The 15,207-nt window shown below is 46.6% G+C and overlaps 1 protein-coding gene across 2 annotated transcripts in view; it reads left to right on the forward strand.

Annotated features, from left to right (window-relative positions):
* Positions 1–15,207, forward strand: part of LOC139751374 (open rectifier potassium channel protein 1-like) — a 164,538-nt gene that overhangs the window by 97,412 nt on the left and 51,919 nt on the right. For both annotated transcript variants that reach the window (XM_071666742.1, XM_071666741.1), the window contains exon 2: positions 9,639–10,937. In XM_071666742.1, the coding sequence (XP_071522843.1) occupies positions 10,793–10,937 (145 nt within the window). In that variant the 5' untranslated portion in view covers positions 9,639–10,792. The remainder of the gene's footprint in view (positions 1–9,638; positions 10,938–15,207) is intronic.

Here is a 15,207-nt window from a genome sequence, read left to right on the forward strand (position 1 = left end):
GTATGTGAGAAGTACTTAGAAAAGCAAATGGATTTGTATGTAGCATTTATGGATCTGGAGAAGGCATATGATAGAGTTGTTAGAGATGCTCTGTGGAAGGTATTAAGAATATATGGTGTGGGAGGCAAGTTGTTAGAAGCAGTGAAAAGTTTTTATCGAGGACGTAAGTCATGTGTACGAGTAGGAAGAGAGGAAAGTGATTGGTTCTCAGTAGATGTAGGTTTGCGGCAGGGGTGCTTGATGTCTCCATTGTTGTTTAATTTGTTTATGGATGGGGTTGTTAGGGAGGTGAATGCAAGAGTTTTGGAAAGAGGGGCAAGTGTGCAGTCTGTTGTGGATGAGAGAGCCTGGGAAGTGAGTCAATTTATCTTAGCTGATGATACAGCGCTGGTGGCTGATTCGGGTGAGAAACTGCAGAAACTGGTGACTGAGTTTGGTAAAGTGTGTGAAAGAAGAAACCTGAGAGTAAATGTGAATAAGAGTAAGGTTATTAGGTACAGTAGGGTTTAGGGACAAGTCAATTGGGAGGTACTTTTGAATGGAGAAAAACTGGAGGAAATGAAGTGTTTTAGATACCTGGGAGTGGATTTGGTAGCGGATGGAACCACGGAAGCTGAAGTGGGTCATAGGGTGGGGGAGGGGGCGAAAGTTCTGGGAGCGTTGAACAATGTGTGGAAGGCGAGAACGTTATCTCGGAAAGCAAAAATGGGGTATGTTTGAAGGAGTAGTGGTTCCGACAATGTTATATGGTTGCGAGGCACTGGCCACAGATAGAGTTGTGCGGAGGAGGGTGGATGTGTTGGAAATGAGATGTTTGAGGACAGTATGTGGTGTGAAGTGGTTTGATCGAGTAAGTAATGAAAGGGTAAGAGAGATGTGTGGTAATAAAAAGAGTGTGGTTGAGAGAGCAGAAGAGGGTGTTTTGAAATGGTTTGGTCACATGGAGAGAATGAGTGAGGAAAGATTGGCCAAGAGGATAAATGTGTCAGAGGTGGAGGGAACGAGGAGAAGTGGGAGACCAAATTGGAGGTGGAAAGATGGAGTGAAAAAGATTTTGAGTGATCGGGGCCTGAACATGCAGGAGGGTGAAAGGCGTGCAAGAAATAGAGTGAATTGGAACGATGTGGTATACCGGGGTCGACGTGCTGTCTGTGGATTGAACCAGGGCATGTGAAGCGTCTGGGGTAAACCATGGAAAGTTGTGTGGGGCCTGGGTGTGGAAAGGGAGCTGCGGTTTCGGTGCATTATACATGACAGCTAGAGACTGAATGTGAACGAATGTGGCCTTTGTTGTCTTTTCCTAGAGCTACCTTGCACACATAAGAGGGGAGGGGGGTTGTCATTTCATGTGTGGGGAAGTGGCGACGTGAACGAATAAAGGCAGACAGTATGAATTATGTACATGTGTATATACGCATATGTCTATGTGTGTATATATATGTTTACGTTGAGAGGTATAGGTATGTATATGTGCGTGTGTGGACGTGTATATATATATACGTGTGTATGTGGTGGGTGGGCCATTCTTTCGTCTGTTTTTTCTTGCGCTACCTCGCTAACGCGGGAGACGGCGACAAAGTATTATTTATATATATATATATATATATATATATATATATATATATATATATATATATATATATATATATCGCTAATCAGATGGTCTTGATTATGACTTCAATTGCACGTGCCATCTCAGGTGAAAAAGAATATCAATTTCATCATCAAATAATCCTCTGACTCATCAGCATATATTTCTCGTATAATACATTTTCTACAAGTACTTGTATTACGTGAATCATAGATATGCCCGAAGTCAGCAGGCGAGGATAACGTTGGTCGCGTGAGGTTATGTCCAGAGCGGCGGTCAGTAGCAGGGCACAGATCAACATGTTAGGCTCCTCATGAGGGCGGTGGACATGCGTTAGTTGCGCTCCCCTGCCGCTGGAGGTCAGCTGGCGACCTGAACTAACCCCTCCCCTCCTCATAGCAAGAGTCGTGGACAACAAACAACAAAATCGGACTGACTGAACCTACGCACCTCACACGAGCGTAGTTGCTTGGAATGGATCTAATCATAAAGAAGAGGGACGTTAGCATACATTCCTGGTGAACTTGTGAGCCGACGGCTCAGTGAGAGTTACTGGAGGGGGCCGTGTCACAGCTGCGGTCGCCAAGCATAAACATCATGTCGCTGACCTCCAGCAGGACCACTGAACCAGCCACTGAGTGAACATCTACTCCAGTGTGGCGAGGTGCGACCACCCAATGTAAACACCATGAGACTGACAGATAACAGCACCAGTACGGCCCTCAGTACGTCACCCCTGGAGACCTCCTCCCGCCCTAACCTTGTACCAACTGACCAACGTCCGTCACTACAATCACCTTGTACCCACCAGTGCTCGTATAGACTCGTACAAGAATAGTTTTATAACCACTGTTATGAATGTCATGAACAGTTCTGAACAAGTGCGCCGCTAAGTAAGCAAATAGCTTAGTTTTCCCATAGTTATGCGTATGTCAACCACTGAGTTACTGTAAGGTAATCAAAATGAAAATATTCATCACTTGTTGTTCACCATTAGATATGTATGCCAGCCTCACTGTTACTGCTGCTCTACTAACGTGTAACTTTTCAGCTCGTAGTGTCCACCTGCTCACCACTAAATGTATGATGAATAAACCGTAGAACTTATTCTGTAAAACTTCCTCTACTGTGCAGATGTACCTCACTCATGTGCTTATTCCAAGCGTCCAAGTGTAGAGCACCATTATGATCTTAAGCTCCCTTGTGATTCATGTGGATATTACTATTATGACTCCCTCCCAACATCCTCCCTCCCCCCAAGTGGTGTAACATCTCAGTTGCATATCTACAGCCAAATGGCTGTCTAATTTGTGTTAATGCAGGTGTTGGATAGGCTGGTAGTGTCCCCCCCCCCCCACATACACACACACACACACACACACTACCTGACTGCAGGTGTTGGTGGGGTTGGCAGTGTGGCGGGCCCTCCACATATGCCAAGCAGCAACTTGCTGTCATGCATCATAAACAACTGAGAAAATTGAGAAAGTCTCTTACCATACGTAATGTTGGCCAGGAGTATGTAGCCTTCAGCTGGGCATCAGGATTCACATACAGTAGCGGCGTCCAGCAGGGAGAATGGCTGAGCTGCCTCAGTTACTGGTGTCGGCCGGCACGACGTTACAGGGTGTCGTTGCGCCAAAGATGATGTCGTGTGTTAAAAGCCTCGCTGGTCGTGTGGTTGGTTGGCTGATGGCCGTGCAGCATTCAGGAGCTTCCCTGAGGACGTATAGATGCCCCTTGGTAGGCTGGGTCATCTGGAACATATGGTGTAGTACACTGTGGTACAGGGTACACACATCCTGGCACCCTACCTGAACACACAACTTCCTCGCTCGCCACAGGCCCTGATCATGATCATGATGGCTGCACCTGCGTATACCCGACACCCAGCCATGACGTGAGGAATCTCGTCAAAATTCAGCTGGTCAGTAAACTTCAAGGACAGGACGTGTGGCCTCCTCTGCCTTCTGCAGACGGTCCTCCGTCCACCTTGCCACGTCTGTGTGGTGGACAGACGGTGTGTGGGGTGGGGTGGGTGGGTCGTGGGCTAGTGTCTTCAAATACCCCATTTCCTGCCCCCATAACACAGACGCAAGTTGACGGTGTTGCTGGCCGTAGTCACGTCTTCTGCCCAGGGAATATCAACCTTCAGGGCTGCAGGAGGTGACCTCTGGTGCAAATGGTGGCCTCTAGTCCAAGGTTGCCTGGCTGGGTAGTTGGGTAGCTGGCTGAATAAAAGGCTCGGTATATCACTGGCTAGATGACTAATGAGCTCAGGAGCTGGTTGGTTGGCTGGCTGGCTGGGGAGGGGGTTGGCTGGCAGTCTTTTGGCACTGCACTAATGACCTCAGGACCCACCGGGGCGTCTACAGTGGAGAATGTCAATAGCTGTAATGAACAGACGACGAGAATAGTTAGTGAGAGGAGTGGGCACAAGGCAGGTGGTGTAGTGTGTCATGTGAGGTGTCCTACCGTCATAACCTTGCACATGACACATGCACCTCCCTGCATCTGACACCGTCGTTCCTCATGACACCTTCAGCTTATCTTGACACACCTCAAAAAGCTGCCTGAGGTGCCATGTTTGACAGGTGATGCGCTCCTGTCAAACCTCAAACTCAGCACCTGCGATGGGCCGCTTGACCGACGGTTTGATGCTGACTGTAAAAAATATAGATTATATGCAGTTGATATCGTTTAGAGAGAGAGAGAGAGAGAGAGAGAGAGAGAGAGAGAGAGAGAGAGAGAGAGAGAGAGAGTCTGTAGTGTCGTCAGCTACAGCGTCCAAGCTGACTAAAATGTCAACAACAGATCCGGATGCACGAGCGACCTGGTCAACATCAACAAACAACAGAGTTGCTCCAGGTCTCGTCTGTTGCAAGACTAGGACACCTCCCAGCTCACCTCCCCCCCCTCCTGACGACACCCCCTAACCCCACCCGCCAACCCCTTCTAGACCGATCTGAACTTGACATATCTAACTGAGTCTAACAAGGTGAGCCCAGGGTATGTATCAGGGTATAGTCCATGATCTGAGACACATCACGGCACCACGAGATGCATTGCTCTTGCTTCAGTTTTGAACCTCCGGGAACCTCCAGCTCTATCTGGCACCATCCGCACACACACACACACAACACCTGCAGGAGTACAGCTTTCAGGACCTCATGGACATGTTTCCACCGAGGAGGACCTCATGGACATGTTTCCCCTTCCTCCCCACCTCATACCACCGAGGAGGACCTCATGGACATGTTTCCCCTTCCTTCCTACCTCATACCACCGAGGAGGACCTCATGGACATGTTTCCCCTTCCTCCCCACCTCATACCACCGAGGAGGACCTCATGGACATGTTTCCCCTTCCTCCCTACCTCATACCACCGAGGAGGACCTCATGGACATGTTTCCCCTTCCTCCCCACCTCATACCACCGAGGAGGACCTCATGGACATGTTTCCCCTTCCTTCCCACCTCATACCACCGAGGAGGACCTCATGTACATGTTTCCCCTTCCTCCCCACCTCATACCACCGAGGAGGACCTCATGTACATGTTTCCCCTTCCTTCCCACCTCATACCACCGAGGAGGACCTCATGGACATGTTTCCCCTTCCTTCCCACCTCATACCACCGAGGAGGACCTCATGGACATGTTTCCCCTTCCTCCCCACCTCATACCACCGAGGAGGACCTCATGGACATGTTTCCCCTTCCTCCCTACCTCATACCACCGTTCCTGGACGGTCAGGAACCTTTGTTGTGTAGGGTGATGAGGTCAGAAGGTAGCCCAGGTCTACCCTCAGGAACAACACTGTAGCACCTCACAGACCAGACTGTTGCCAGGCATATCCAGGTTGTGGTAATCACTTCCTTCTCTCTCTCTCTCTCTCTCTCTCTCTCTCTCTCTCTCTCTCTCTCTCTCTCTCTCTCTCTCTCTCTCTCTCTCTCTCTCTCTCTCTCTCTCTCTCTCAATTTTTTGTCTCATTTTTACCAGTTGGTGAACCGTCTTACAGACTCATCTGCTAGACGTCCAGGGTATAGTTTATTTTGCTACATAACCTAGCTACCATAGTGCACAACCTAGCTACCATAGTGCACAACCTAGCTACCATAGTGCAAAACCTAGCTACCATAGTGCTCAACCTAGCTACCATAGTGCACAACCTAGCTACCATAGTGCACAACCTAGCTACCATAGTGCTCAACCTAGCTACCATAGTGCACACCTAGCTACCATAGTGCTCAACCTAGCTACCATAGTGCACAACCTAGCTACCATAGTGCACAACCTAGCTACCATAGTGCACAACCTAGCTACCATAGTGCACAACCTAGCTACCATAGTGCTCAACCTAGCTACCATAGTGCACAACTTAGCTACCATAGTGCACAACCTAGCTACCATAGTGCTCAACCTAGCTACCATAGTGCTCAACCTAGCTACCATAGTGCTCAACCTAGCTACCATAGTGCACAACCTAGCTACCATAGTGCAAAACCTAGCTACCATAGTGCACAACCTAGCTACCATAGTGCACAACCTAGCTACCATAGTGCACAACCTAGCTACCATAGTGCACAACCTAGCTACCATAGTGCACAACCTAGCTACCATAGTGCACAGCCTAGCTACCATAATGCACAACCTACCTACCATAGCGCACAGCCTAGCTACCATAGTGCACAACCTAGCTACCATAGTGCACAGCCTAGCTACCATAATGCACAACCTAGCTACCATAGTGCACAGCCTAGCTACCATAGTGCACAACCTAGCTACCATAGTGCACAACCTAGCTACCATAGTGCACAGCCTAGCTACCATAGTGCACAACCTAGCTACCATAGTGCACAGCCTAGCTACCATAGTGCACACCTAGCTACCATAGTGCACAACCTAGCTACCATAGTGCACAACCTAGCTACCATAGTGCACAACCTAGCTACCATAGTGCACAACCTAGCTTCCATAGTGCACAGCCTAGATACCATAGTGCACAACTTAGCTACCATAGTGCACAACCTAGCTACCATAGTGTACAACCTAGCTACCATAGTGCTCAACCTAGCTACCATAGTGCACAACTTAGCTACCATAGTGCACAACCTAGCTACCATAGTGCACACCTAGCTACCATAGTGCACAACCTAGCTACCATAGTGCACAACCTAGCTACCATAGTGCACAACCTAGCTACCATAGTGCACAGCCTAGCTACCATAGTGCACACCTAGCTTCCATAGTGCACAACCTAGCTACCATAGTGCACAACCTAGCTACCATAGTGCACAACCTAGCTACCATAGTGCACAACCTAGCTTCCATAGTGCACAGCCTAGATACCATAGTGCACAACTTAGCTACCATAGTGCACAACCTAGCTACCATAGTGCACAACCTAGCTACCATAGTGCACAGCCTAGCTACCGTAGTGCACAACCTAGCTACCATAGTGCACAACCTAGCTTCCATAGTGCACAGCCTAGCTACCATAGTGCACAACTTGGCTACCATAGTGCACAACCTAGCTACCATAGTGCACAACCTAGCTTCCATAGTGCACAGCCTAGATACCATAGTGCACAACTTAGCTACCATAGTGCACAACCTAGCTACCATAGTGTACAACCTAGCTACCATAGTGCTCAACCTAGCTACCATAGTGCACAACTTAGCTACCATAGTGCACAACCTAGCTACCATAGTGCACACCTAGCTACCATAGTGCACAACCTAGCTACCATAGTGCACAACCTAGCTACCATAGTGCACAGCCTAGCTACCATAGTGCACACCTAGCTTCCATAGTGCACAACCTAGCTACCATAGTGCACAACCTAGCTACCATAGTGCACAACCTAGCTTCCATAGTGCACAGCCTAGATACCATAGTGCACAACTTAGCTACCATAGTGCACAACCTAGCTACCATAGTGCACAACCTAGCTACCATAGTGCACAGCCTAGCTACCGTAGTGCACAACCTAGCTACCATAGTGCACAACCTAGCTTCCATAGTGCACAGCCTAGCTACCATAGTGCACAACTTGGCTACCATAGTGCACAACCTAGCTACCGATGGTACTCAACTTACTCATCACTGGTACACAACCCTAGGTAGCTACCAGGTACCTCATTATCAACCTTTATGAATAATAAGATATATATAACTGGCCACAACATATCAATATGAATAACTGGCCACAACATATCAATATGAATAACTGGCCACAACATATCAATATTTCATTCCTGTGAACATCGTCAACATGAACGTGTTGTATCAACAATATGCCGCAGCCAGGCCACCAGTCAGCTCACTGCTGGTGGTCCTTCAGGATATCAACAACACAGGCGTATGTCTGGCCTCAGGGGAGGTAGCTCGCCTCCCTCTCTGTTTGCATTATCATAGTGTTGTGGCTCGAGTTAACAGAACAGTCTGTCTCCTGCTGTGGCTCCCCTAGTGTTTTAAATGCAATATATGATTTAAAGTTCTGACGCCTGGAAAAAAGCATCCATGTATATAAACATGCATATAGTTAAAAGTGGTGGTCGTGTATGTCTTTCTGCACACACGCCGAGGAAGTTGCCAGACGCACGATATTATGATACACAGTTGCCATTGGTTCACCCATTTCTTTGGATAATGGACTGCTATCTGCTGAGGTAGTATGTCATCGGGGAAATATTTTTGTTGAGCGAGAAGGTTATGTTAGGAACATGGGAGGTATGAAGAGGGATGATGGCGGGGATGGGTGGTTGTCTTCCCACTGAACCATACCTTTCCACCGTTCAGGATGTAGTGACCGAGGAAGGAAGGAGAGGATTATGTACGTACAACACGATATGGTTATCTCTCAACAAACTACATATAATGAAGCAGTTATTGATCCGTAATGTGAATCATTCCCCATGACTTAGGTAAAACAGCAGGTAATGCCCCAGGACTCCACTGTCATCAGCTTAGCACGTCCGTATGTTGGTTGCCCATGATCGCTCACATACACGGTTGCCACCTGACTAACATTGTTATGCTTGTGACATCTGGCGTCTCCATTGGCAATACAAATTACTGGTGGTATTTGGCATAAGAGGAGGTCGAAGGGTTTGCTTTGGTGTATCTACACGACTGCCAGTACCATGGGTGGCTGCCAGTACCATGGGTGGCTGCCAGTACCATGGGTGGCTACCAGTACCATGGGTGGCTACCAGTATCATGGGTGGCTACCAGTATCATGGGTGGCTACCAGTACCATGGGTGGCTGCCAGTACCATGGGTGGCTACCAGTACCATGGGTGGCTGCCAGTACCATGGGCGGCTGCCAGTACCATGGGTGGCTGCCAGTACCATGGGTGGCTGCCAGTACCACCATGGGTGGTTACCAGTAACAAGGGAGTCTTACAGCGTATGTACAATATCCTACACTACTGTAGTAATGTATATCAGTTCACAGGATGAGGCTACCAGCTACTGTAGTAATGTATATCAGTTCACAGGATGAGGCTAAACAAGGGTCACGTGATCTGTGCTTATGAAACAGCCAGATGTATAATAATGCATTCGTGGTATAACCCGTCAGCCGCAGGTGGCAGCTTAAAAGGACCAACACCAGTTGTCAGAGTCATAACAATATATATATTTATTGATAAATTCTTCACATTCACCAGAACAAGACCATACACAGCCCTCTCTCTCTCTCTCTTCTCTCTCTCTCTCTCTCTCCTCTCATCGTCTCATCTCTCTCTCTCTCTCTCTCTCTCTCTCGGGTCGATGCCCCATAACATGATGGGGTGAACAGCCGTACAGGTGATCATGAGAAGGCATCTGAGTTGTGGTTGGCACCGACCGACCAGCCAGTTAACAGGTGTACAGAGGATGGTTCAGCCACTTAACATGTGTACAAAACTTGGTACTTGGCAACACACACACAGACACACACAGACACACACACACACACACACACACACACATGCATTGTTCATTTGTGTATAAACAACACTCAGGTTCTGATTTAATTCCGTTTTCCTTTTATCATTACAGGGAGAAGAACAATACCTGTGACGTCAGATCCTAGATATATATATGCCCCGCCCACGAGAAGAGCATCCGCCAATAACGGTGTTCGCTCCACCCATCGGTAGTAACGCCACAACTAGGAGTGACGTCAGAGATGATGTGATGCACTAAGCCCACTGGGAATGACGTTTCACTATAACATTGGTCAGCCAGCCCACCGGGAGTGACGTTACATTATATCACTGGTCAGCTAGCCTGACGAAAGTGACGTTTACAATGTATCATTGGTCAGCCCAACGGGAGTGACGTTACGTTTCATCATTGGTCAGCCCAACGGGAGTGACGTTACGTTATATCATTGGTCAGCCCACTAGGAATGACCTCATAGAGTATACAGTATGCTCCACCCGCTAAGAATAATATAATAAGTAATATTCTCTGCTAGTCTAAGAAGATTTGATGACATATGTACATATTTTCTGTACCCTGCCGAACAGTTTGACCCCGCCCACCAAGAGTGACGTCACAGTCTGTTTACTCGCCGTCAACATAAGTGACGTCAGATCATCCCAGCTATGCCACCCTCAAGTCAGGCTTTCACTAACTGCTTCCGCTGTTTGTGTGTGCGAGTCCAACACCTGCGGTGATCAGGTGACCCTTGCAGGACCCCGCCTGTGATATGCCATACAGAACAAAACTCACTTCAGAAATTTCAGGTAACGAGCGGTGTCGGTGGGTAGGAGAGATACATAGATGTATACTACTGAGTATCAGAACTAAAAGCCTTCGTTGTTGTGGTTATTAGAGAGGAAATGAAGTGACGTAATTATAAACAATCTCGCTTCAAGAACAAAGTGTTTGTGTTCTAAACTGATAATACAGATAATATTGCCATTCCCCTGTGTGGTAATAAGCAGTTTATGATACGCAGTTGGTGTTCTACATCGAAGTATCTGTTGGCCTACAAGTATAAGTGGTAAATAAACACTGGCCATAGTGTACCTTGGCCACAGCCCTGGCCAAGAACAGTAGAACAAAGGGGCTCAACAGACAGTAGAAATAACAGTGCCAGAGGAAAACAGCTGTAGTTACAGCAGCTGTGCGGTAGAAGCAGCAGGAATAAGTCGCAGTCCAAGAACAGGAGGAGGAGCATCAGCAGCAGGAGGAGTTGGGTCACCATGATGAGCTTCAGGCAATGGTTGGTGCTGCTGGCACTGTACATCATCTTCATGTTGCTCGGCTCCGTCGTCTTCCTCTCGCTGGAGGTGGGCCATGAACTGGCTCAACGCAACGAGACCTTCGCCCTCAAGCTGCAGGCTATTGGTGAGTCTCATGTCTAGCAACCGTTGGTGATTCTCCTTCTTTCAAGCAGCAGGCCACTGGCAAGTCACGTGTCAAGCAGTAAACCATTGGTAAGTCCCATGTCAGGTAGCAGGCCACCTTGTGAGTACCATGTCAGGCAGGAACCCGTTAGGGAGTCTTGCTCAGCAGCAAACATTTCATGTCATGTAACTGGTCACAGGTGAGTTCTTCAGTCAAGTAACTGGTCACAGATGAGTTCTTCAGTCAAGTAACTGGTCACAGTTGAGTTCTTCAGTCAAGTAACTGGTCACAGGTGAGTTCTTCAGTCAAGTAACTGGTCACAGGTGACTTCTTCAGTCAAGTAACTGGTCACAGGTGACTTCTTCAGTCAAGTAACTGGTCACAGGTGAGTTCTTCAGTCAAGTAACTGGTCACAGATGAGTTCTTCAGTCAAGTAACAGGTTACGGATGATTTCCAAAGTCCCCCAGCAGGTAAAGACGAGACATTAATTCAATATTTCTCTTGAGTAAAAGAAATGAGCTGATTGGTTATCTGGTCTGCGTGTTCATATATAACCTCTGTGCTGATTAGCCAATGGAGATAACCTTGGCTCTTGGTTCGATAAAATCCGTAATCGAGGAGTTGATTGGTGAGTAATATGTGTCTGATTACTTATTGTTATAAGTGGATGATGGTGCCACATCAGCGCGTGTTAAGTACGAGCGTGTGCTCGTGAGAGATATGACGGAGCTGCCCTCACTGTTGCCAGACACCACACACTCACTCGGGTTGCTGTGTGGTGGGCTGGTGGCACCACAGCCTGCTGTGTGGTAGACCACAGGCCGGCACCACAGCCTGCTGTGTGGTGTACTGCAGGCCGGCACCACAACCTGCTGTGTGGTAGACTACAGGCCGGCACCACAGCCTGCTGTGTGGTGTACTGCAGGCCGGCACCACAGCCTGCTGTGTGGTGTACTGCAGGCCGGCACCACAACCTGCTGTGTGGTGTACTGCAGGCCGGCACCACAGCCTGCTGTGTGGTGTACTGCAGGCCCGCACCACAGCGTGTTGTGTGGTGTACTGCAGGCCGGCACCACAGCCTGCTGCGTGGTGTACTGCAGGCCGGTACCACAGCCTACTGCGTGGTGTACTGCAGGCCGGCACCACAGCCTACTCCGTGGTGTACTGCAGGCCGGCACCACAGCCTACTGTGTGGCGTACTGCAGGCCGGCACCACAGCCTACTGTGTGGTGTACTGCAGGCCGGCACCACAGCCTACTGTGTGGTGTACTGCAGGCCGGCACCACAGCCTACTGTGTGGTGTACTGCAGGCCGGCACCACAGCCTACTGTGTGGTGTACTGCAGGCCGGCACCACAGCCTACTGTGTGGTGTATTGCAGGCCGGCACCACAGTCTTTTGCACAGTGATTGATGGCAGATGATAATGATGTAGTTCGTCCTGGGAGAATGAAGTAAAAGCCATGCAGATGGCAGTTCTGGTTAGCATCCACCAGGGCGACAGGAAGTGAGCGGAGGCAACAGTCATCATTGTCACAGGGCAGCTGAGGAATCCCGGAATGTTTGCATGACCAGCCTGCTGTTGGTCGACTGTGGTCGCGCCAGTGGCAACAAAGGAACAACGATACCATTCTCACGAATTATCTGGTCGACGCTTCTATAATAACACTGTAGGAGATGTGATGCAAACGCAGTGCCGAGCCCGCGCTCTGCGCTGATTGGTCTTGAGCATAAACACCTTGGCGGTGATTGGGCGAGAGCGCAGCCACCCAAATCATGACTGGCTTGACCATATGTCATGGCAGATTGAGCTATCCCACTGAATCAAACATATAAGATTCATACTGTTGTACCACTGGGATGAACTTCTCAACTCTTTAGTAGTCTGGCCATCCAGCGAACAAAAGTAAATTACAACAATGATGGAGACTGGTTGTGGCGGTGATGTGAAATTATGTCGTGGGAACTTTATTTCGTGGAAGAGTTGAGAAAGTTGGCCACATCTGTCAAATGACCTTCCTACAACCTTGTTTTGATAATCCAAAACATTCATACAACCTTCCCACATCCATGTTTTCATAATGTGATACCTTCATACAACCTTCCTACAACCATGTTTTCATAATGTGATACCTTCATACAACCTTCCTACAACCTTGTTTTCATAATGTGATACCTTCATACAACCTTCCTACAACCTTGTTTTCATAATGCGTCACCTTCATACAACCTTCCTACAACCTTGTTTTCATAATGTGATACCTTCATACAACCTTCCTACAACCTTGTTTTCATAATGCGTCACCTTCATACAACCTTCCTACAACCATGTTTTCATAATGTGATACCTTCATACAACCTTCCTACAACCTTGTTTTCATAATGTGATACCTTCATACAACCTTCCTACAACCTTGTTTTCATAATGTGATACCTTCATACAACCTTCCTACAACCTTGTTTTCATAATGTGATACCTTCATCCAACCTTCTTACAACCTTGTTTTCATAATGTGATACCTTCATACAACCTTTCTACAACCTTGTTTTGATGTGATACCTTCACACAACCTTCATACAACCTTGTTTTCATAATGCGATACCTTCATACAACCTTCCTACAACCTTGTTTTCATAATGTGATACTTTCATATAACCTTCCTACAACCTTGTTTTCATAATGTGATTCCTTCATACAACCTTCCTACAACCTTGTTTTCATAATGTGATACCTTCACACAACCTTCCTACAACCTTGTTTTCATAACAACCTTCATACAACCTTCCAACAACCTTGTTTTCATAATGTGATATCTTCATACAACCTTCCTACAACCTTGTTTTCATAATGTGATATCTTCATACAACCTTCCTACAACCTTGTTTTCATAATGTGATACCTTCATACAACCTTCCTACAACCTTGTTTTCATAATGTGATACTTTCATATAACCTTCCCACAACCTTGTTTTCATAATGTGATACCTTCATACAACCTTCCTACAACCTTATCCTCATAATGTGATACCTTCATACAACCTTTCTACGACCTTATTTTGATAATATGATACCTTCATACAACCTTCCTACAACCTTGTTTTCATGATGTGATACCTTCATACAACCTTGTTTTCATAATGTGATACCTTCATACAACCTTCCTACAACCTTGTTTGCATAATGTGATACCTTCACACAACCTTCCTACAACCTTGTTTTCATAATGTGATACCTTCATACAACCTTCCTACAACCTTGCTTTCATAATGTGATACCTTCATACAACCTTCCTACAACCTTGTTTTCATAATGTGATACCTTCATACAACCTTCCTACAACCTTGTTTTCATAATGTGATACCTTCATACAACCTTTCTACAACCTTGTTTTGATAATATGATACCTTCATACAACCTTCCTACAACCTTGTTTTCATAATGTGATACCTTCATACAACCTTCCTACAACCTTGTTTTCATAATGTGATACCTTCATACAACCTTCTACAACCTTGTTTCATAATGTGATACCTTCATACAACCTTCCTACAACCTTGTTTTCATAATGTGATACCTTCAACACCTTCCTACAAACCTTGTTTTCATAATTGTGATACCTTCTACAACCTCCTACAACCTTGTTTTCATAATGTGAACCTTCATCCAACCTTCCTACAACCTTGTTTTCATAATGTGATACCTTCATACAACCTTTCTACAACCTTGTTTTTGATGTGATACCTTCACACAACCTTCATACAACCTTGTTTTCATAATGCTATACCTCATACAACCTTCCTACAACCTTGTTTCATAATGTGATACTTCATACAAACCTCCTACAACCTTGTTTTCATAATGTGATTCCTTCATACAACCTTCCTACAACCTTGTTTCATAATGTGATACCTTCACACAACCTTCCTACAACCTTTGTTTTCATAACAACCTCATACAACCTTCCTACAAAACCTTGTTTTCATAATGTGATACCTTCATACAACCTTCCTACAACCTTGTTTTCATAATGTGATATCTTCATACAACCTTCCTACAACCTTGTTTTCATAATGTGATACCTTCATACAACCTTCCTACAACCTTGTTTTCATTATGTGATACTTTCATATAACCTTCCCACAACCTTGTTTTCATAATGTGATACCTTCATACAACCTTCCTACAACCTTATCCTCATAATGTGATACCTTCATACAACCTTCCTACAACCTTGTTTTCATAATGTGATACCTTCACACAACCTTCCTAC

This window comes from Panulirus ornatus, chromosome 11, assembly GCF_036320965.1.
Source record: "Panulirus ornatus isolate Po-2019 chromosome 11, ASM3632096v1, whole genome shotgun sequence".
NCBI lineage: Eukaryota > Metazoa > Arthropoda > Malacostraca > Decapoda > Palinuridae > Panulirus > Panulirus ornatus.